Source organism: Rhodamnia argentea, chromosome 5 (assembly GCF_020921035.1).
Source record: "Rhodamnia argentea isolate NSW1041297 chromosome 5, ASM2092103v1, whole genome shotgun sequence".
Classification (NCBI taxonomy): domain Eukaryota; kingdom Viridiplantae; phylum Streptophyta; class Magnoliopsida; order Myrtales; family Myrtaceae; genus Rhodamnia; species Rhodamnia argentea.
Genome location: NC_063154.1, coordinates 26,693,103 through 26,715,570, shown reverse-complemented (window position 1 = coordinate 26,715,570; position 22,468 = coordinate 26,693,103). Strand labels below are relative to the sequence as shown.

Here is a 22,468-nt window from a genome sequence, read left to right as displayed (position 1 = left end):
GAATCGGACCATTGGTCAAGTCCGATCCGGTCCCTGTTCGGGTGGTTCGATTTGCTTACCCCTAGTTCCGATCCTCGCCGAGGCGCCGGCGACCCCGCCCGCCTTCGCCGCCCTCCTCTCCCCCTCGGCGGTTGGTGGGGGCCGGAGGGGGAGAGGAGCAGCCTCCCGCCTCTTATACTTTTTTTTTAAATAAATTTTTGTTAAATTTTAAAGAAACAAAAAAAGAAAATTTTAATAAAAAGAAAAAATCAAATATAGAAAAAGATTGAAATGCTCTTGAAATTAGGTCATTTTTTGAAATTTCATGATCACTTCAACCCCTTATTTGAGATAACGTTCACTTTAGATCATTGTTTCAAAAAATGAGGACAGTTCAGTTTTTATTTGAAATAAGGTTCACTTTTAGAATTTTTAATTGAGAAAATGAGAAGATTTCGGGTCTTTTTTAGAAATTTTCCCTTAAAACTATTTGCGTCATGGCGGCAAAATTGAGGGGATTCGGATCAATTCTCTTTGTCCAATCGCTGATTGAGGATTGACGGAAAAACGAAGATTCATAGCATCTCTTCTTTGAGATTTGTCCTTTTGCTCTATATATGTATATATATTCATCCCGCCAATCGTCACTTCACCCCCACGAACCACATCATACGAGACCACTTTGTAATCTACAGAGAGAGAGAGAGAGAGAGAGAGAGGGAGGGTAGTGGTGAATTTAATGCCTTTCAGTTGCCCAAGAACTGGTGGAAACCTCCCGCAAGTTGTGCTGCGACAGCGGAGATGTGTTAAATTCACGGCCAACCATGTGGCCAGATTCGTCTCCTCTTCCTCTCAAAGCCGCGACCCACGATTCTACTCACCCAAGAGCAGGTCTCATGAGCTAAAGATTGCTTGTACATCCAATTTCAGCACAAGCCCTTCACACCCTTTGATGGAGGACCCCGAAAGGTTGAGTCTTTCCTCTTTAGATGGTGAAGTAGAGAGAGGGAGATACTCTAAAGAGCTGGATGTTGCAGTGAGAGCCGTGCAGATAGCATGTTGGGTTTGCCAGAAAGTGCAAGACACTTTAGTCTATAAGGCCAACAACAACGACGACGGTGACAACAATGGGAAGCAAGTTCACTCCAAGGATGATAACTCTCCAGTCACTATTGCTGGTAAAAAGAAAAGCCAACTACTACTGTTCACTTTATGTTGGATTATACAGTTCTTGGGTTGGGCAAGTTGGGTGTTGGTTGTGAATCCTGTTTGTTTGGTTTTGATGAGGGATTTTATTGGTTGATTCTGAGTTTGGTTTATGCCATGAATTAATAAGGGGCTTTCTGGATTAATTGCTGGGACATAACTTTACTCCTTGTGGTACTTGAATTGTACATTCTCATTTGCAAATAACCGTTACAGGTGACTAATCTGAGATGGGTACATCTTCCATCACATAGTGCACATAAATGGTAGTGACAAAAAATGACTTGACTAGAGACCTTTAGCTCCTGACTGGGAAGAGAAATTGGTGGAATGTTTAGTACTCTCGAAGCTGCAATTATCTATCTATAAGTGAAGTCTTTGTTAAAGAAGGGTTACCTTTTCCTGTTGGTGCAACTGCAGTAGAATGTAATTGGCTTACTGTTCCCATTCTAGACGAGGCAAATGATGGATTCAATTGTTAAAACTATATAACTATTGGCCTAAGAAAACTCAAATGCTAGTTTACAAATTTTGAGAACCTATTTACTGGCATGCTAGTGAGTCCCTACTTTGGAGGAGCTGGTTCAGTTGTAGTTGCATTTTATGATTCTATGAGTGTGTCTACTGTTTGTTCGAGTAAGGGCTTTATCTCGAGAACCTGGTTCCCACAAACTTCTCTGCAGGTGGGTAGTTTTCACATTAATCTGCGTTATTGATGCAACAATGCAGAGTACAGATTTTTTATTTTGTCTGAACCGGGCTAAATTAGCTTTCTGATTTAGTTATGTTGTGAAGTAACGGCTGGGTTTTCCTTTCTTTTCCCTTGCAATTGCAACATCAGAATTTTCCCTCCTTGAGTTTGTGTGGTTGAAACTGCATTATTTTTCATTTATATATACCGAATGATAGCATACATGTTTAAACCTTTCTCTTTGACACACAGATTTTTTTTCCCAAGACAGTATCTCCAATCTATCATCCATTAATACAATCTGTCTTTTTTCCACAAAAGGAATGAAAACCTTAAAGCCTAATGAAGTAGAACCTTAGGTTATTTCCCTCATAAGCAAATTTAAGTGTTTTGTTCCTTTTCTTTATCCATTTACTTGAAATAATTCTGCAGAATCATATGTGCTGTTCATTCTTTATCCATATGACAAATCTGCTGGTTCTTTAATTATAGATTTCTGTCACTAGATTCAGTCATGAGATTCTTTCTGCATGTACCAGTCACAGAGTGCTATTTTTGGTGTATAATCTTTATTTATATGCTTTTTAAGAAGCAAGTGCTTCCTTGATTATTTAGATCCTAGAGAGAGGCAATTTTTTTTTGGCCTCAACCAATGTGAACTTTTAACATGTTCACTTAGTTCTTCATGTTCATGCTTTCTATGATGCAGTTGCATTCTTCACCTAGTAGTTTGGCTAATGCTCTTGATCTTGCATCTAAACAGACTGGAGTGTGCAAGCTACAATGAGTTGGTTGCTATCTGATTCTTTTGGAACTAGCAATATCTCAATTGTCGCTGAAGAGGACGTACATGCTCTCTCCAAGGCTGATGGAGCCGGCTTGTTGAAAGCGGTTGTGGAAACAGTCAATGAAGCCCTATATGAGGCACCCCGATTCGGGCTTGTGTGTCCACAAGAGAACCTCGGCCCCAAGGAAGTTCTCGAGGCTATTGGCCGTTGCAACTCCGGTGGCAGGCTAAGTAGAAAGTTTTGGGCACTAGACCCTGTTGATGGGACACTGGGGTTTGTGCGTGGTGATCAGTATGCTGTTGCTCTTTCGCTGATAGAAGATGGGAAAGTGGTCCTTGGAGTTCTCGGCTGCCCCAATTACCCAATGAAGAAGGAGTGGCTAAGCTATCACCATCGCTACCACAGGATTATCACCAAATTGACCCCACCGGAGGCGGAATCTTGGGACCGGGGTTGCATACTTTATGCCAAGGAAGGCAGTGGCGAGGCCTGGATGCAGCCATTGCTCCACAAGAATAAGAGGTTAGAGTGGCCAAACGCTGCAGTGCCCGTTCGTGTTTCTTCCATTGATAATCCAGCACTAGCAACTTTCTGCGAACCAGTTGAGAAGGCAAATTCAAGTCATTCCTTCACAGCTGGACTAGCTCATAGTGTCGGGCTTAGGTGCGTATTTGTCTATCCCCCCTATGGTCACCGCTTTGCACAGTGATAGGAACCAGAATGGAGTATTTTGAGCTCCACTTAAGCATTAGCGAATGATTCACAAAGTATGCGTAACTTATAATGCGAGCTAGCAGATATTCACTGAATGCTGCAAAACAAGAAAATCATCGAAGTTATGAAAAACTAGCGGACCCTATGATGTAAGGCATATACCAGAAACTCATAAGAAGTCATGGGAAAAACAGATGTTTCCCAAGCGCCACAAATCGGGTTCTGCAAGTAAGAGATTTATGAGAAATTAGAACACACTGGCAAGACAGCTTACATGCTTGACGATAACTCTGTTTCTGCAGGAAGCAGCCATTACGTGTGTACAGCATGGTCAAATATGCAGCCATAGCTCGTGGAGATGCTGAGGTCTTCATGAAATTTGCGAGGGCGGGTTACAAGGAGAAAATATGGGACCATGCTGCCGGAGTCGTGATAGTACAAGAGGCTGGTGGCGTCGTGACGGATGCGAGGGGACGTCCCCTTGATTTCTCAAAGGGCATTTACTTGGAAGGTCTCGATCGAGGTATAATCACCTGTTCCGGAGCCAAGCTGCACGAAAGGATCATTCAGGCTGTAGATGCTAGTTGGAACTCCTCTTGTCTGTAAAAGAAAATGTACATGTGTATATGGCAATAAGTCTGGCATAAACTTACTGTTGGATCTTCAATGTACTGAAGCGACTACTTTCAAACTTCCTGACCTGGTTCGAACTTAGGAAAGGACCGGTCTAATTGCTGAACGGGATTATGTACGTGATACAGGTAACTGAAAGTTTGACATTACGGACATTGCGATTCGATAAGTTCGCATAGATCAGTTTGATTAATTTCCTCGATGAAACTTAAGCATGTCCATTGATGGAGCTCATGGAATCTGATCTCTGTTCTTGAACTTGAAGCACTATCCTTTCAACTGCAGAAGCTGTGTGGGGCAGATAGAAAGCTACCAGCCACTTACAAACGTCATTATTCACCCTTTTTATATACTTGGAGATTTCACTTGAAAAAGAAAATGTTTTATCCTAATGAATTTGGGTCCATAACCATGGGTTTCAACGTACGAGACCTCTCTCAAACCAAGAAAAGGATAATGTCAGCTACTTTTCAGTAGTTGTGAGTTTTTTTAATTTTAAAAAGATTAAAGTTTGCGGATCGTAATGTCTAGATTAAAAAAATAACGCGACAAAAATTAATCCAAAATCTTTCATTCTGTGTGATATTTACATCATGGACAGGCCTTGAATATATAAGAACTTATAGATGTAGTAATCAATCGATGATAATTAGGGGTGGTCGGTTTTAAGGTGAGTTAGTTCTCGTCTTACTCTTACTCTTGATCTAAAAAAACAGAAGAAAATGTGACGGTCGTGTTACAAAAGCTTGGAAACGAGGACTGATCGATCCAGTCGATTTTGGGTTCTATCTAGAAACCGGCCCGGCCCACCTTTGTGTTTTGCAAAAAAAAAAAGAATAGTTGCCCTATTTGATTACACTTTTGCTAGTCAAGCGTTTACTTTACGATGTTATTTGTTAATGTCCATTTTTTTTTTTTATGGGTGAAAAGGTACATTTCTTGTTTTTCCTAAAAGTGCTTCAAAACCAATTTAGAATGACTCAACTATAGACAACAAGGTAAAATCGATGGTTTCGGCCTTGGTATAGGGAATTGAATCGACCCTTCGTGGATTCTAATAATCGGTGTCCTTGGAAGTCGGTTTAGGCCGGTTCAATCTAATTTCTGGTTAAACTGGCTCTTCTAATCATACTTAGAGTTTCGTTTATTTAGCGAAAAATGAATGATTTAAAATTTTTTTTTCTAAGAACGATCGATTGTATCACTTACAAAAAATGAATGAACGAAAATTATTTTCATCATCCACAAAAATATAAAATATATATTCTTGTCGATAACGAAAACATCATCCATTGGCTAATTATTTGAAGCGATACAATTGTTCCTTTTCAAGATAATATTTTCGAAATCAATCAATTTTCGTAAACAAAAGGAGCTTAGGTTCTATTTGGTTCATGAAAATAAATAACTTGGACAACATTTTTCTAAAAATGATCAACGAAAATTTATTTTTATTGTCTGCAAAAATATTTAGATATAAAATTGTTGTGGGTAATGATAAAATTTTTAATTGTTGTCTGCAGTGAAAAATATTTTTCACCTATTAACTATTTCAAGCAAATTAATGAGTTATTTTTTAAAAATATTTTTAAATTATTTCTTTTTCGTAAAACAAATCAAATTTTAATCGGGTTGACTTCTCAGCCAAACAGAAAATATGTAGATGTTTGTTTTTTTTTTCCTTTTTATATTTTTTTGGGCCCAATTACAGATTATATGAAGAATATTTTTTTAGCAATGAGAAAGTATGAAGATTATTATTGTATTATTATTACATATGAAGATTTTTTTCCTTTTTTTCGTCGAAAACATATGAAGATTGACCAGAGAAGAACTCCCACCGTTTTTCTGAGGGAGGAAACACTGTCTCGCTTCCACTTCCATCTTCCTCCCGCCATCTCTCACTCCTCTTCTCCACTTTTTCATCGAGCTCAGAGAGACCCAGCTATGGAGATTTCTTCTTCTGCGCTCGTCGTCTCGTCTCCGAACATCCTCTCCCGCCAGACGTCGCTCCCTTTTCCTTCAATCCCTTGTTTGCCGCCCCCTCCTCCTCCTCCTTCGACAACCGCTAGGTCCTCTCGGGTCTTCTCTGCTTCTCCGGCTCCTGCCTTCGTCAAGCCGGATCGGGCTAAGCCGGCCCGCCCTCCGCCCGGCGCCTCCGCTCCCCGGAAGCATCACTCCAAGTCTTATTTGGCCAGGCAGGCCGCTGTTCTTGAAATTCAGCAGTCGCCCGATTTGGACTCCGCTCTCGAAAGGTCCTGACTGAGTGGATAACGTGATTGCCCCACTATTTCGATGTTGTTGTGAAGTGCTTAGGTTGTTTAATTTGCTACGCGTCATGTTTGTTTTCAAATCTTGATTAAATTTTGAGGATTTAATTGCACCACTCGAAGGTTTAGGGCTTGATTGTATTCTGTATGTGCGCTTCCGGTGTGTTTTCCCCCTTTATTCGTCTATGCAACATTTTATGATAAATCCCGTATGGAATTTTGTGCCTGCTTTAGGGAACCGACCCTTTCACTTGCTAGACTTATCTTTCAAATGTCATAGAACATGAAATTTAATATATTTTGAGGAAAAAAAAAACAGAAATTTCATTGCATATGGTATCGGGCTCAAGATTCGACAATCTTGGAAGATTGCATGAAATCATCTTTCACAAGTTCATACATTCCCTCTCAACATCTAATGTGATGGACATCTTGAAATCATGGATCACTGTTTCTGCTTTTGCTGTAATGATATCTCTTTCCTCATCTTTACTTCATTCCTTTCTTCTGCTGAATCTCTCTTAGGAGGTTAAGGTCTTCTAATTTTGTGTCTGTGCAGGTTTGGTGGTGTTCTGAAGGTGCAGGACTTGAATGCCATTTTGAGGTATTTTGGGAAGCTCAACCGGATGCAAGATATCTCCAAGGTTTTGAAACTTCCAAAGTTATATTCACTTTTTTTGTCGAGTTAGTTTAAGTGTCTCCTCTCATTGCATACAATTCGATTGTTCTTGAATGTGGACTAGAATTATTATCAGTGAATGAAATTATATGCTCAAACCAACTTTTCAACCCATGCTTTGTTCATGACTGTATGTCATGGATTTAAGGAATTCGTGTGTTCTGTTCCATTATGCGTTCATTGCGATGTGGCTGAATTATGCTTACACTTCCATTTTGTCAAGAACAAAGAACAGCTCACAAAAATCATTGCCTTGATGGTGCTTGGAAATAAATGTTTATAAAAGTAGTAATGTATCTTTATGAATATCTACAATGGAAAAAGAAGAAAATAAACCGCAATAGTTTCGAATGTGTTTGGACTGGATTTTACTTATTATTATTATTTTTTAAATCCTGTAGTGCGCGCACTTTGACTTTGTTTTTAGTCTTAAGCATCTGAAACTTTCATAATATATAAATGTCTACACGTGGATTCACTTATAAGAAATTTGACTCTACCAAACAGCTCAAATAGATTTTTGGTATTGATTTTAGCTATTCCCTCATGATTTGGAAGCTTAAGATAATTTATTTCCATCTACCTGTTCTCCTGCATCATTCCTCTGTCTCTGGTTTGCCCTCTATTTGGCAGGCTAAATTGTGGCTAGCAATGGGTCTTCTTGCTTAGGAGACAGTTTATCATTTTCTTTCCGTTCCTTTTAATTACCTAATGAAGAGCTGGTATTAATTTTCTGTTGAAATTGTCACAGCTCTTTCAGTATATGCAGAAGCATGAGAAGATCAGTGCTTCAAGTTATAGCAGTTATATAAAGTTCACAGGGACAAGCCACAACCCTTTGAATGCACTGGAAATCTATAACAGTATTCTGGATGCCTCAATGAGAATCAATGTCTTTATAAGTAATGCTGTTCTTAGTTGCCTCGTCAGAAATGGCAAATTCGGCGTCGGCATGAAATGTTTTCAACAAATGAAGCAGGATGGGCTCAAACCGGATATCATTACATATAGTACGGTGCGCAACTCTAACCTTATTTTGGTTAACTTTCTCTAAGCAATCAAATTAGCAGCTTATGGGAAATAAATTTGTGACCAATAAAAAGCTAAATTTTATGTAATATCTAGGCTTTTGATACGTGAATTGCGGAAATTGTTTATCTATGGGAAGAGATATGCTGTATACATTGTAGGCCTATTCTTGACAGCTTAAGCTTTTGGGGAAAACTATTATTTAATATGTTAGAGCACAGGTGAGGTGTTGATATCTGAAATACTCCCCTTTTATATTATTTTGTATGTTTTTCCGTCTCCTTTCATGCTTTATTGTTCCAATCTGCGATTGTCTTTAGTTGGTTTACTACGGTCACATCCCATGTTTCGCATGTAAGGCCCCACTTATACAGGAGAGGGATTGTTAAGATATAGTCTCTTTAGATTGTTAGACAACATTGTCTATCGATAAAATGGACCATATGGTTTCTCGTCTTGAATTATATGACTTTAACAACATCGAACCAGCTTATTTTGCTCATGCTCATAACATACGGCTTCATTGCTCCAAGTTGACAGTTGTTCCTTTCATTATGTTGCAACCAAGTATCTCATTTTGTTGCCACAACGATCAATTATGTACAGAGATCTCATGATCAAGGTTAGAGTTGAAAATTCGATGGGCGCAATATGGAGTCTTTTAAATAGACAGATTCCTATAATTTTTGCCAGATTCATTGGGCTCTGATAAAGCCCCACTAAGCAAATCTAACTTGTTTCTTTGCTGCCGATGAGTCCAATTTTCATCTACATCACATGATTGATCTGCTCTAAGTTGTAGGGAAGTAATAGTTAGAACATGATTGCAGTCTTACTAGGTACTGTTCATGGTTTGAGCAGTAGCAATCCTTACTTTCTTCATTATCCTTAGCTGCTTGCAGGTTGCATGAAGGTCAATGATGGTTACACCAAGGCATTGGAACTGATACAGGAACTGGAGAATAATGGTCTTGAAATGGATAGTGTAATCTATGGGACTCTTATTGCTGTGTGTGCTTCAAACAATCATTGTGAAGATGCAGAGCGCTTCTTCAAGAAAATGGTGAATGAAGGCCATGCACCCAATGAATTCCATTATAGCTCTTTATTAAATGCATACTCTGCTGATGGTAATTACAAGAAGGCCGACACCTTGGTGCGGGATATGAAATCTGCAGGCTTAGTTATCAATAAGGTTCGTCTTGAACTTCATCTCTTATTTTTATTTATGAGATGCATTTGATTGCATGCATTTAATTTTGAAGACTGTAATGTGGATTGTGGGATTGAAACTTTTATTTTCGAAGGTAGTTGCCAAATATTGTGCAACTTCCTCCTTCTAAGGTCTGATAGGTCTTTTACTGTTCAAACTATAATTTTGGTTTGCTGCCAAACTTTTCAAACAAAGAAAAACCACTTCTTTAGGGGTTTAAAACCCCTTGTTCTTAGAAGGGAGAGCATCTTTACGACTGGGATAGGCACGGGGAGTGTCGCCCCACTGGGCCCCGACCTGCATGGAGTGGATTTTCCTTGCAAAAAGTATCTCTTGGAAGAACAAATGCCCCTTAGCTAAATAATCTGAAGAATTGTTTAAATAATCTTGGCAAAAGAATGTACAGCTACAATAATTTTTTTGATTATATCAAAACGGGGATATGTGTAAAAATTTTGCTAAAAACCATATTGTCAGAATTTTTCCCTAAGGCAGGGTCCCCTCCTCGTGCCTATTTCGATTTGCTACTGATGCCTTATGCTTGAAAGCTGTGGGCTTTGTGGAAAGCCCGGCGCCTTTACATCCTAGAAGTGAGATTCCTTCTCTCTGTATAGCTAGAGTGCCTTGGACTACATTGCGCCTGTTTGACTAGTGATGTGGATCCCCGCTCCAAAGTTAAATAGATCTGAGTTGCTCAATAACATGACAATTGAGCTCTGGCTGGTTGATTAAATTATATACTAACAAAATAAAAGGAGTAAATGTCCATTTCAAGTATTATTCCTACTGCTAGAGCTTCCTCTTAAATGACTGTGGAGTGGACAAAAGGGTGCCTTCTAAGGCTTCCCAATTGTCATTAACATTTTTACCCACTTCATGTACACTACCTGCTTCCTTAGTGGCTAGTGTCATAACCCTCTCACTTGAATTTGTATGTGCTGTTGGTGTATTACTTTGACCAGAAATTTTCATTACATCTTTTTGTAGTACGTGTACAGTATGCTTATACTGTGTTGACATCATTCACTACTGCAAGGTTTTCAGGTAATTTTGACTACTCTGCTGAAGGTTTACGTCAGAGGAGGCTTATTTGATAAGTCAAGAGAATTATTGGCTGAACTGGAACTCTTAGGCCATGCCAAAGATGAGGTATATTATTGTCCTTCAACGAAGCTATAGCAGGCTCGAAATATATGTGCTTGAAACAAATGATACGCATCGTATTCTCATCAGATCTCAGAAGTCAAAAGGACAGAAGCTGGTCAAGACAGTTTAGTCATCATAGGCTTTGGAAGGATTCTCTGTATTAGATTTCTCATATATTACCACATGCCTTTGCTGATGTGCCACAATATGAAATCATAAACTCAATAAGGGATTCTTTGAAGCTTGTTTCTTGCATTTTCTATCTCAGTGCTTTGCAGATATCATAGTCTTTGTTTTGTGTGAGGATGAAAATGCCGAACAAAGCCTTTTTACCCAAGGAGGGTTGACTATATGGTCAGCTCTGTTTAGTGCAATATCCTCTAGAAGAGTAATTTTCAAGATCCTGCCTTTTGTGTTTTTGACATGTCTTTTTAAGCCTCTCCTCCCATATAACACTCTTTTCCTACTATAAAAAATTGTACTGTTTCATACCATCTTGAGTTATATTTTCATTTTTCAATTCTCTTTAACTGAGTTTCTTGCGTTTCATCTTCTCTTGTCAAATATGGTCATTGTATCTATTCTTTTATGATTATCTTTACTACAAAGCATTCACATCTCCAACTAATCTGATTTTGCTACCATTGGAACTCATATTGCTTAGCAGTTTATCTCATAAAGCTTTTGATTTACCTTGCCCTAGTCTCATACAACAGCACAAATCATGCTTTGAGAAATAACATCTCTGATCAACATAACCTTTTCTTTTAGAACTCACCAAAGGATTTTCATTTGTATTTTTCATTTCTTTCTGTAGTTTTAAGTGTCATGATTTTGATAATTAGGATTTGACCGAGGAATCTGCCAAGAAAATCATAGAGGCTCCTTTGGTTGATCAATGTTACTCTCTACTATCCTCGAAGTGGAGAATATGGAAACCATGCATGCTTAGTCTTTCTGGCACAGAACCATCAATCTTCTCATTGTTAGCACCAGAACTAAAAATAGGCCATCTACACATAACACTGAGCAACAATCAGGTATTATGTAGTGGGCATTCCGTAATAATTCGAAAGAGAACTGCTAACTTTTGAAATGCATGGGAAAGGTAGGTTGCTAATTATTGATGTGTAATATTCTCAACTTTTAGCTCAAAGATCCAGGGGTGCCAATATGAGAGATTTTAAATGTGGAAGCAACATATGTCATACGCAACTTGTGGATTGATCCTTTTGTTCTCCTTTTGTAATTTGTTTTCATCAATGTTCCGTCATTTAATGTACGTTCAGATTTTTGCTAACTTACGATATGTGTTTAATTTGTAGATGTCGTACTGTCTATTTATGGATGGCCTGGCTAAGGCTGGAAGGACAGATGAAGCTAAATCAGTGTTTGACGAAATGATGGGAAAATCTGTCAAATCTGGTAATTAAGCATGACTACAAATTTCAACTACAAATTTCAATTAGTTATTTAGTTATGTTCTGTACCGTCCTTTTTATAAAGAAGCAGAATGACTTTTGTAAGGTTCCCTAATATGCACTTTTGAAAAGTTGAGATGAGTGCAATGAATTCCAATGAGTTTCTTTATACTTTTCAGTTTTTAAATGAGATCTGCGACCAGCATCATTTAATCCTTTGACTCGTGTTAGCTTTGATGTCCTTAGTAAAGATGGTTTTCTTTTGGGTAGAGCTATCCTTTGGCATGAGCTCCTCCATTGTGCTAATCTCTTGCTATTATTCTCTAAATAATTGGTCCGTGCTGTCCCGTTCTTTTAATGTAAGTCAAGCAGACGAATGTCTGCGAGTGTGCGGAGGGGAAGGTGTGAGGGACTTCAAATTGTTTCCTGCAGTGTGAACTTCATATTATTACTATAGTATAATGGCAATGCTCATGTGTGGATATAATGGTTATGTTGTACTTGCAGATGGCTATGCGCACTGCATCATGATTTCAGCATTTTGCCGGTGTGGGCTTTTACAAGAGGCCAAACTGTTGGCCAAAGACTTTGAAGCCAAATTTAACAGATATGACTTGGTAATATTGAATACCATGCTGGGCGCCTATTGCAGAGCATGTGAAATGGAGAGTGTCATGCAAACATTGAAGAAGATGGATGAACTAGCTATCAGTCCTGATTACAGTACCTTTCATATCCTAGTCAAATACTTCTTCAAGGAGAGATTATATCTGCTTGCTTACAGGACTATGCAGGACATGCATAAAAAGGGGCACCAACCAGAGGAGGTATGGTGACTTCTGATATGATATCCTAATGTCTCATAGCCTAAATTAGGTACATTGCTCTTACATGGAACGCTAACTGCAACTTTTTGAATGCCTATTCCTTTGACGCCTGCACCTTTGTGATGCTTGTTGCTTGATCAATAGATGTTCATTTTGGAACTAGTGATTACATCTTCAAACCAAGTGACAGCACTCTGACATAAGCATGCTATGGCAACTTTTTGTTTTTGGGTGTCTTCTTAAGACACACTCAACGAATTCTGATGCGAATATGAAGCCATAACTACAAATATCAGTAGTTAGTTGTGGAGATGGGAGGACTGATGAGTCTATCCGAGAGAGATTTCTTCCAGAAGATGCTGGTAATCTCCTAAGATGAGGAGTCTTAATTCTCAAATCAATCAGCAGGCTTGTGGGTTAAGTCTCCATACAGTGTTTGATAAAGCTTGGCATGATAAGTGAGACTTTAGGGATAATTTTGCAAACTACAGTTCAGAATGTCTTGGCTTAATTCTGAACCAGCTAGGCAGAGATGGATGCCAGCCTTGTGGCACTTTAAAAGTACAAAGGAAGGGAAGAATTTTTCTAATGACTTTTTGCTAGTTTAGGCCAATACAATCACTTTCTTGCATAAGAGGTGGTCTGGTAGGCCTCTTTTAAGGAGCAATCGCTTGTTCTTTTCATTTTTTTTCCTTTGATAAGAAGCCTTTTGAGCCCTTGCTTTACCATGAAGATGAAACATTTGGAGCGTGTCTCTTCAAAGAAACTCCAGCAACTGTGGGTTCGAGGGAAATTCTTCACAGTGACCAGCTATTTAGAGTTTCAATTTTCCATGGGACAAGAAGATCTAGTGAAATGGTGGCTTAATGGAAATGGCCAATTTGTATTGAAATCTTCCAACAAACAGCTTCTTGTGTTTACCTCAGGAGTAGGGAGAGCAATCTTCCTTTGGCTGCTGATACTGAAATCTGGTGTTCCATCAGTAGACATTTTTTTTTCCTGATTGGAAGTCAACCTTGTGAGGATTACTTCGACTATTTTGGATTTTTGAAGGAGTGGAGTATCTCTGGTTAGAAGGTGCATCATTTGCCACAAAATGGCTGAGTTGGTTAACCAAATTTTTGTTGTTTTTCTTCTTTAGAAAAATAAGGATATATTTGTAGACTACACTCATAGAGGATGAACGAACGCTTATTCTGGTATTCTGTGAAAGCTGTGGTGAAGATCCCCCTATTTGTTTCTTCGTGGTTTGCGTGGAGGAATAAGGGGCATGAAACCTCACTTGTCGAGGCCGGACTTCTTAATCTTCACTTGCAAAGGAGCAAGCATCCGTTCTATGCCAAACGGATGGGGAGTTTCCTCTTACTATTCCAAGAGAAAAGAAACATTCTTGCTGATATTATGGAAAAGCAGTTTTAATTAAAAACAAAAGTCACCAGTGAAAAAAGGTCGACAACAAGCAGTTAATTCTGGGTGTTAGTAGTATTAGTATCATCTTTAGTGGGCTGTTTATCTTGTAAATGGTTTTGCAAGTGCGTTAGCATCCCCTTGGCTCCACTTTTTGAATTGCTTTTACTGATATGAAGCTACTAATAATTTTGAAGGGTTCTGAACTATCTGTGTTCTTGCAGGGACTTTGCTCCTCCCTAATCTTTCAACTTGGTAAAATGAATGCCTACTCAGAAGCTTTTTCTGTTTACAATATGTTGAGGTATAGCAAAAGAAGTATGTGTAAGGCTCTCCATGAGAAAATTCTGCATATTCTGATTTCAGGACGGCTTTACAAGGAGGCTTATGTCGTCGTCAAGGTACTTCTTTTATTTGCTTTCTTTTGGTGTTCAGTGGTTTCATCTTTACTTACATATATTTTTTTCCTTCAATTGCTAGGACAATGTGGGATTAATCTCCAAGCAAGCAGTTAAGAAGTTTGCAACTGCATTTATGAAGTCGGGTAATGTCAACTTGATAAATGATGTGTTGAAGGTCATCCATGCCTCCGGAAATAAGATTGATCAGGCAAGCAGTCAGTATATGTGCTAACTAAACAGAAATAAGTGCTTTTTTTGGGCCAAATAAAATGAGAAAGCTAAGGCATATGTATCGAAATCTTTTCCCCTAGTTATCTTGTTGAAGTGAGTTTATTAGTTTGCTTATTTGGGCTTTCAAATAGTAAAGTACTGGTGGAGATGTGGGGTAAAAGTGATGGAGGAAGACCAAAAAAGACATGCCAGTATTTCTGAAAAAATCTTGATTAACTGGATATTACTAAGTATGTGGTTCAAAATAGAGTGCAATAGCTAACCCCACTCAGGGGAAAACGGCTTAGTTGTTTTGTTTTTGCAAGACTGCTTTGATTTCTTTGGTTGTTTTTTAAGAATCAGAAAAACCCCTTCTATGCCTCTCTTAGTTTAGGCAATTCACGATAAGATTAATGCCTCTCACGCTTGATCTCTTTTTCTGCGACCAAATTTGCCTTCTGTTCTCTGACCAATCTTACAAAAACTTGTTTTGAGGACCTGCAAGATTGTAAGAGCAACTCCATTCTGCTCCGGTTATGCATGTTGGGAACTTGACATTTTAAAATGCATAAGTTGGTATTCCAATTTCTGTAATAATCTCTCTTGCTTTCATTTCTCTCTCTGTGGGTGGGATGCTTCAGTTCATAAGAAAAGCATCGCTAAAGTAAATTGTGCTCGAAAAGAAGTTCCTGAAAATTTGAAGATATTTATATCTAATTATAAGATTTATTGATGACGGTGTTTTCCTTTGCAGAAATTATTTAATATGGCTGTATCACGATTTATTGTTCTGCCTGAGAAGAAGGAATTACTTATTCAACTACTGCAGTGGATGTCTGGTCACGGTTATGCTATTGATTTGTCAACAAGAGACCTCATTCTAAAAAATTCACGCTTCTTTGGTGATGAGCTTATTAAGGAAACACTGTCCAAGCATCAGTTACGTTTGAAAGGAGTGAGGTCTCATAAGAGGAAGGAGTGAATTTCAGGTAATGTAATTTGAGTTAATTCTGCTATTTTTTTTCTTTATGATGAATCACTTACTATTGGCGCTATAAGTAGAGCGTAGTTCTTATCTATTTTTTTTCCAAAGATACTCTGCAGATGATTTCTCCTGATATATATTTTTGGATGCCCAATAACACATGCACACGCGCTTATTAGTGTTCTAAATCATGGTTATCCCAATTAGGAGGCCCCATAAACGCAAATTCATACATGACTCTTATTAGTCTTCTGAATCAATTTTCATGTAGTTCACTAAGTTACATGAGTGACTTTTTTCTTTGCATTATCCCTAAAGGAACCCATTGAAGCAACTCTTGGTCTTCTTTAATGAAAAACTGCACGCTGTAGCATCCCATTTGTCTGATGATACCTGTGATTATGTGCTTATTGTCCGAGTGCAAACGTTACTTGAATTCTTTATGAGGTATATAAGTCATTAATGTTGATGATATTTGAATGAGAGCATAGCATTTGATTCTTAATAATCCAAAGCTAGAAACTTAACTGAAGTAACATCTAAAATTAACATCATTACTTTTTTTTAAGATAGATTTTTTTTTTTTTAAAGTGTGAGCACTTTAGCTAGAATAGAGGCTAGAGGCTGTTTATAAGTAGAAAGAATCATGAAACGACTCATCAGATAAAATGAGAAGTTTGGTCATTTGTGCATTGAAAAGAGCAGTCATAATTTCTTCGGGCTTGGTCCCTCCCCTAGATGAAGCATACATCCTATATAAAACCGTGAGCTTGTGTAGAAGAGCTTGCCTTGTCCACGGGTAAATATTGTGTAGTTAGCATCATTAATTGTAACACCTTTTTGGCAATGTTGTAGAAGTCATGAGGTTCACTATGCAAACAGTAAGATTTGAGTCCTTTTGTTACGCAAATTTATTGGAAATGAAAGTGAGTGAAAATTGTGTGGTTTGATTGCGATTCATCTCAATTCTTTTTTCGGTTGTGATTACTGACAGAGTCAGTTTGTTTATAAATTTTCAACTAGGTGGCATATTCATTGATATACTAACCAAACAAAATCGCAAACAAGAGCACAAAATAGGTGGGCAAAATAAAAGAAGAACTGTGGGATAAATTTTTGCAATGTAGTTACACTAAATTTCTCGTGAGAGCGGGTTGCATCTGCTATGGCCTTTTCAATTAAGGTCTGAATTTCTTTCCCGACTGCTGTAGAATTTGAAACCAGCATGAGTAATCTTTTGTAGTTGATACTAGTTGGGTGCTGTGCATTTCTTGCTGTTTATTGTTGCGTATCACACTTTTGCTGATAATTCTACATTAAATCCATGGAAATATGTGATACTTGAGTTGTGTGGTGACCTACCTTAATTTTTGGTGAAATGAATTCATTCATTCGTGACACCTTTTATTTCGAGGTTGATAGCATCACCCTTATAAGCCTAGTAAGGTGGCCGTCGCTTTTGATGATTTCTTCTATAAGAAGTATCCTCAGTGGACTATGTGTTGCATTTTCCTTACTGGTTAACCTTTTCTGTAGGAACTGGCTCCTCTGCCTTTCGCGTTTGACTCATAATTCCTATACAGCGTTGTAAGTTGTTGAAAGCGGTATTTCTTGAAACCCATCAAGCTACATGACCTACTGCAGCAATCATCGCCCATAATGGAGGTGCTTTGACGTTTTCTGCTATGTTGAAAACTTCAGCCTTTCATTCATTGACCATTATGCTGAATCCTTTTGTCAGGTTACCTCTCTTGCTTGGTATGTTGTGCCTGCCCCTGCTGATTATGCAAGACATCACAATCTCATGGTTGAACTTTGATAAAACAGAGCTGGCTTATGATGCTGTCAAGAAGTATATGTGCTTATGCTTGGCCAGAGGTTAAATTTAGCAGGAGAATGATTAGAGCAAGCTCCCTGTCTTATTGGTTGAAGTTAGTTCGCCTGAATTTTTGTTCTTGAACTTCCTTGATTTACGGATTATCTCGGACAATGTACATAGCCTAACAGTTGCTGGTGTAGAGTTTTTCTCTTAACCGACCTGTCCCGTTTTAGTCAATGCAGGATCACAGCATAATAATGAGATCTTTTTCTTGCTTTTGGTTGCTGTTCTTTTGCAGTGTAGAGCACTGTCTCTTTGAGAATACAACTCAGGTATGGCGAACGAATACGTCATTAGGGGATGGCGTAGCCGCCAGTCCCTATTGTCATGTGTAAATGCAGGATGCATTTGGGATATTATGAGCAGTGGGTACAAATGCATCCTATCTAAACATGCATTCTTAACCTGAGGCTAGAGATATGCTCTGCTCTTCCAAACTGCACTGCTACGCTTGAAGCCACTTCCTTATGTGGTCCGGGGAGCCTGACCTCCCTTTTTCACTCGTAAATATAGAGTTTTGATAAGAAAGGCCAATAGAAGTTGGTAGAAACATAAGAGAAGGTTTTTTGGTGGAGAAAGTTGGTTATTTGACGGTGAAAAAAACGTTTGGTAAATTTAGGAAGTTGGTAGATAAGGCAAGAAGTCTGACGACTCGATAGGAAAAGTTGCCAAGTTTAAAAATAAATAAATAAACGCCCATAAGCAACTCAAGTAAAAATTTGGTAATACCAAAGCTGTCTGGTAATTTCATATAATAGTTGATAAATTCAAGTTATTTATGATTTTTTTTTTTGCTAGAGATAAAAATAAGTTGGCTATTCAAGAGAAGGAAAATAAACATTCTCAAATAAAAAGTGTTGACGTGAAATGAGTTGGTAATTGACTTGGAAAGAGAGTTGGTAATTAAAAAAAAAGTATTGATGAATATTAAAGGCTGGCAATCACGCCTAATAAAAGTGATAGCTCAATAGGAAAAAATTGCTGATTTTAAAAAGGAACGGGTAAAATATTTGTAAGCATTTTAAATGAGAGTCGATATCCTAATGCCAATTGATAATTTAATCCGAAAAAGAAAGTACAAATACTAGGTGGTAATTTTCCATATAAAAGATGCTTAATTCTAGCCTTGGTGGCTTAAGTATATTACAAGTGTCAAAATTTGTATATGATGCTCATTTTAGTATCAAAATTTTCGAAATGATCACTTAAATATCAAAACTTTTAAAATGATTATTTAAGTGTAATTTTTTTTGAAAAATGCTCACTTTAGTGCCAATTTTGACGAGCCACGTCAACTTACATATTAATAATAAAATAAGTCGTGTCGAATTTTTGGTGAGCCACATAAGCTCAAATTGGAATTAGCATTGAAGTGAGGATTTTTAAGTGATTTTTTTGAAAATTTTGACGTTAAAGTGAACATCGTATGTCAATTTTGATATTGACCGTGTACTTTAGCCTAATCTTGGTTGACAAGTTAAAAGTTAGGCAACGGGGCTAAGGAAAGTTAGGAGAAGTCGATATTTAAAGCAACAAATAAAATAAAATATTGAAAAACTAGCTCCAATGAATATAACGGCCAAACGTGGAGAACAAGGCAGGAAACACCTCTCTATATATGTGTCTCTCGGGAGCCCATCTTCCTCCGCAGTTCGCTTCGCCGCTCGCGGTGTTAGCTCGTTGGCGCCGCTTCAGCGTCGAGATTCGAGCGCCCGAGGCTCGCCCGGTCGGTGACACCGTCGTCGTTCCTCGTCGATTTCCTGATCTTCAGCGACGTCCCGGCGCATCGCATCCTCGCCGATCCCGCCCCCCTGATTTCGTCTCCGACCTCTGCGACCCAGCTCTCGATCTTGCCTCGACTCTGTCCAAGACTGAGTTTCTCGCCTTTCAGTCCCTCTTTTCTTGGGACCCCAGTTTCTCAAAGTTCGAAATCTGCGGGTTGGGTTCGTGTAATCTCGACCCTGTCTGTTAAAGGCGCAGCCTTTGTGCGACTCGGTCGGAGCTGTTAGCGGGAAGGGTCGATGGGGTCGCATTCTCATGGAAGCAAGAAAGAGGCATCCTCTTCTTCGGAGAGGAACCGGAGGAGGAGACGCCGCGGGAGCTCTAGTCGTTGCTCCGACGACTCGTATAGCGGCAGCGGAAGCGACGGGGAGCGCAGCTCGAGGAGGGTTATTACAGAGGAAGAAATCGAGGCGTACAAAGTGAAGAAGGCTCAGAAGAAGGCAATGCGCACCGCGAAGAAGTTGAAGTCGTGGTCGGTCGCCGGTTATTCCAATGCTTCGAATCCTTTCGGCGATTCAAACCTCGATGAGAAGTTTGTATGGGAAAAGAAGATTGAGCGTGATGTCGCCTGGGGCGCGGATCTTGACGTGTTCTCTATCAAGGCTGAGAAAAAGAGGCAGAAAGAAAGAATGGCAGAGATTGAGAGAGTGAAGAAGAGGAGGGAAGAAAGAGCGCTTGAAAAGGCTCGGCATGAGGAGGAAATGGCAATGCTAGCCAGAGAGCGTGCTCGAGCAGAGTTTCAAGAGTGGGAGAAGAAAGAAGAGGAGTTTCATTTTGATCAAAGCAAAGTCAGGTCAGAGATCAGATTGCGTGAAGGACGTGCAAAAGCAATTGATATTCTATCTAAGCACCTCAATGGTCCAGACGATCTGGATATGGAATTGAATGAACCTTTTGTGGTCTTCGAGGGCTTAACAGTGAAAGGAATGGAAGAGCTTCGTGGCGACATCAAAATGCATCTTGATTTGGACACGGAGACACCAACACGTGTTGAGTACTGGAAGGCACTTCTAGTGGTTTGCGATTGGGGGCTGGCAGAAGCTAGGAAAAAGGATGTACTCGAACGAGCTAGGGCGCGTGGGGAGGAGCCTCCTGCTGAGGTTCTTGCAGAAGAAAGGGGTGTGCATCCTAACGTCGAAGCAGATGTGAGGGATTATCTGCACAAGAAGACCTGGCGAGAATTGGAGGATATACATGCTGGTGTTGAGACTGATTTGTGTTCTGGCACGGCTAAGGTCGTGGAGTTTTGGGAGGTTATCCTCAAACGTATCCCCATATACAAGGCAAAGGCTTTTTTGAGAGAATTTCATGTGAAAATGTTGCACGAGCATCTTCGACGTCTGGAGCAGCCTGTGGATGTCATTGATAATCCAGAAACTGCTAATGTACTCAGTCCTATACAAGGAGGTGTGCCTGATGATGAAGGATCAATGTCCCCGGTTACCTTAACCAAAGAAGAGATGATGGAGTCCGAAGAGGAGTGTGGACCATTTTCTCCACAACTGCTGCATGGTGATGAGACTGAAGGGGCCGTTGACCCTGAAGAGGACAGGGCTGCATTGGGTCGGAAAAGAATGGAGGTACGAGAAGAACAACAAAGACGGATGCAAGAAGCAATGATGTCAAAGCCAGCTCCATCAGAAGATAACTTTGAAATGAAGGCCATCAAAGCCATGGGAGCCATGAAGGAAGGTGATGCAATTTTTGGCACTGGTGCGGAGGTGAATCTGGACTCACAGGTTTATAAGTGGCAGGATAAGTATCTACCGAGAAAACCAAAATATTTCAACCGGGTCCACACTGGATATGATTGGAATCAGTACAATCGAATGCATTACGATCACGATAATCCACCTCCGAAGCTCGTGAAAGGTTATAAGTTCCATATCTTTTACCCTGACCTTGTCAACAAAACTGAGGCCCCAACATACAACATTGAAAAGGATGGGAATAGCACAGAGACGTGTATCATCTGGTTCCACGCTGGGCCCCCATATGAGGACATTGCTTTTAGGATCGTGAATAAAGACTGGGAATATTCACGCAAGAAGGGATTCAAATGTACTTTTGAAAGAGGGATTTTGCATGTTTACTTCAATTTCAAACATCATCACTACCGTCGATGAGCAGATTTTGCATGATTATTTCAACTGTGGGATAAGTTTTTGCAATGTAGTTACACAATTTCTTGTAAGAGGGGGTTGCATCTGCTATGGCATTTTCAATTAAGGTTCTGAATTTCATTCCTAACTGCTGTAGAAATTGCAACCAACATGAGTATCTTTTGTAGTTGATACTAGTTGGGTGCTGTGCATTTCTTGCTGTTAGTTGTCGCACATATCACTTTTGCTGATAATTTGACATTAAATCCATGGAAATATGTGATGCTTCATTTGTGTGGTGACCTTTTTTAACTTCTGGTGAGTGTATTCATAGTCATTCGAAACACCTTTCATTTCAAGTTTGATAGCATGACCCTTTTAAGCCTAGTAAGGTGGCCTGTCGCTTTTGATGCATTTATCTATAAGAAGTATCCTCAGTGGATTGTATGTATGTTGCATTTTCCTTGCGGGTTGACCTTTTCTTTCGGGAACTGGCTCCTCTGCCTTTTGCGTATGATGTGCAATTCCTATACAGTGTGGTAAGTTGTTGAAAGGAGTATCTCTGGAAACCTGTCAAGCTACATGACCTACTGCAGCAGTCATCGCCCGTAATAGAGGTGCTCGATGCTTTCTGCTATGTGGAAAACTTCAGCCTTCATGCATTAACCATTATGCTGAATCCTTCAGTCGTGTTCTCTCTCTTGCTTGGTATGTGGTGCCTGTCCCTGCAGATTATGCAAGACATGACAAATCTCATGGCTGAACTTTGATGATGCAGCTGCTTTATGTTGATGTCAATAAGTGTACGCTCTTGTGCTTGGCCAGAGGTTAGACGTAGCCAGAGAATGATTAGAGCAAGCTCCCTGTCTTATCGGTCAAAGTTTGTTTGCCCGAATTTTTCTTACTTGAACTTCCTTGGTTTATGGATTATCCTGGCAATGCACATAGCCGAACAGTTGTTGGTGTAGAGTTTTTCCTCCAGCATTTGCCTGTGCTTTTGTTGTACAAAGTAAATTATTCTCCAATAGAAACTGAATTGGTTCACAAGAGCAGTCATCCTGTGTTGGATCACTATGCCCATCTCCAAATTTTTTTTTTTTTTTTTG

At 39.3% G+C, this 22,468-nt stretch overlaps 3 protein-coding genes across 9 annotated transcripts; all 3 read left to right on the top strand.

The window, feature by feature from the left end:
* The first annotated feature begins 560 nt into the window (after positions 1–560).
* Positions 561–4,164, top strand: LOC115756909 (PAP-specific phosphatase HAL2-like). The gene is made up of 3 exons (XM_030696884.2): positions 561–1,157; positions 2,640–3,327; positions 3,681–4,164. Exons 1-3 carry the CDS (start codon positions 719–721, stop codon positions 3,982–3,984), a joined length of 1,431 nt encoding a protein of 476 aa, XP_030552744.2. The 5' UTR covers positions 561–718; the 3' UTR covers positions 3,985–4,164.
* Positions 4,165–5,845: 1,681 nt separating this feature from the next.
* On the top strand, positions 5,846–22,371 carry LOC115756907 (pentatricopeptide repeat-containing protein At1g10910, chloroplastic). 7 transcript variants are annotated; one of them, XR_007198315.1, is made up of 13 exons: positions 6,231–6,266; positions 6,632–6,746; positions 6,841–6,925; positions 7,712–7,975; positions 8,882–9,184; positions 10,247–10,351; positions 11,674–11,773; positions 12,277–12,596; positions 14,228–14,404; positions 14,484–14,612; positions 15,369–15,603; positions 17,136–17,264; positions 17,341–17,626. XR_007198315.1 is itself a non-coding variant. In XM_030696880.2 (11 exons), exons 1-10 carry the CDS (start codon positions 5,959–5,961, stop codon positions 15,594–15,596), a joined length of 2,019 nt encoding a protein of 672 aa, XP_030552740.2. In that variant the 5' UTR covers positions 5,847–5,958; the 3' UTR covers positions 15,597–15,618; positions 21,898–22,371. The 7 variants fall into 7 exon arrangements, 2 of the variants coding, with proteins under 2 accessions (XP_030552742.2, XP_030552740.2); XR_004017268.2 differs by lacking the exon at positions 6,632–6,746 and having other exon boundaries at positions 5,847–6,266; positions 17,136–17,186; XR_004017264.2 differs by lacking the exon at positions 6,632–6,746 and having other exon boundaries at positions 5,847–6,266.
* LOC115756908 (cactin-like) lies at positions 19,078–21,666 on the top strand. The gene has a single exon (XM_030696883.2). The coding sequence runs from the start codon at positions 19,500–19,502 to the stop codon at positions 21,384–21,386; it is 1,887 nt and encodes a 628-aa protein (XP_030552743.2). The 5' UTR covers positions 19,078–19,499; the 3' UTR covers positions 21,387–21,666.
* Positions 22,372–22,468: the final 97 nt, after the last annotated feature.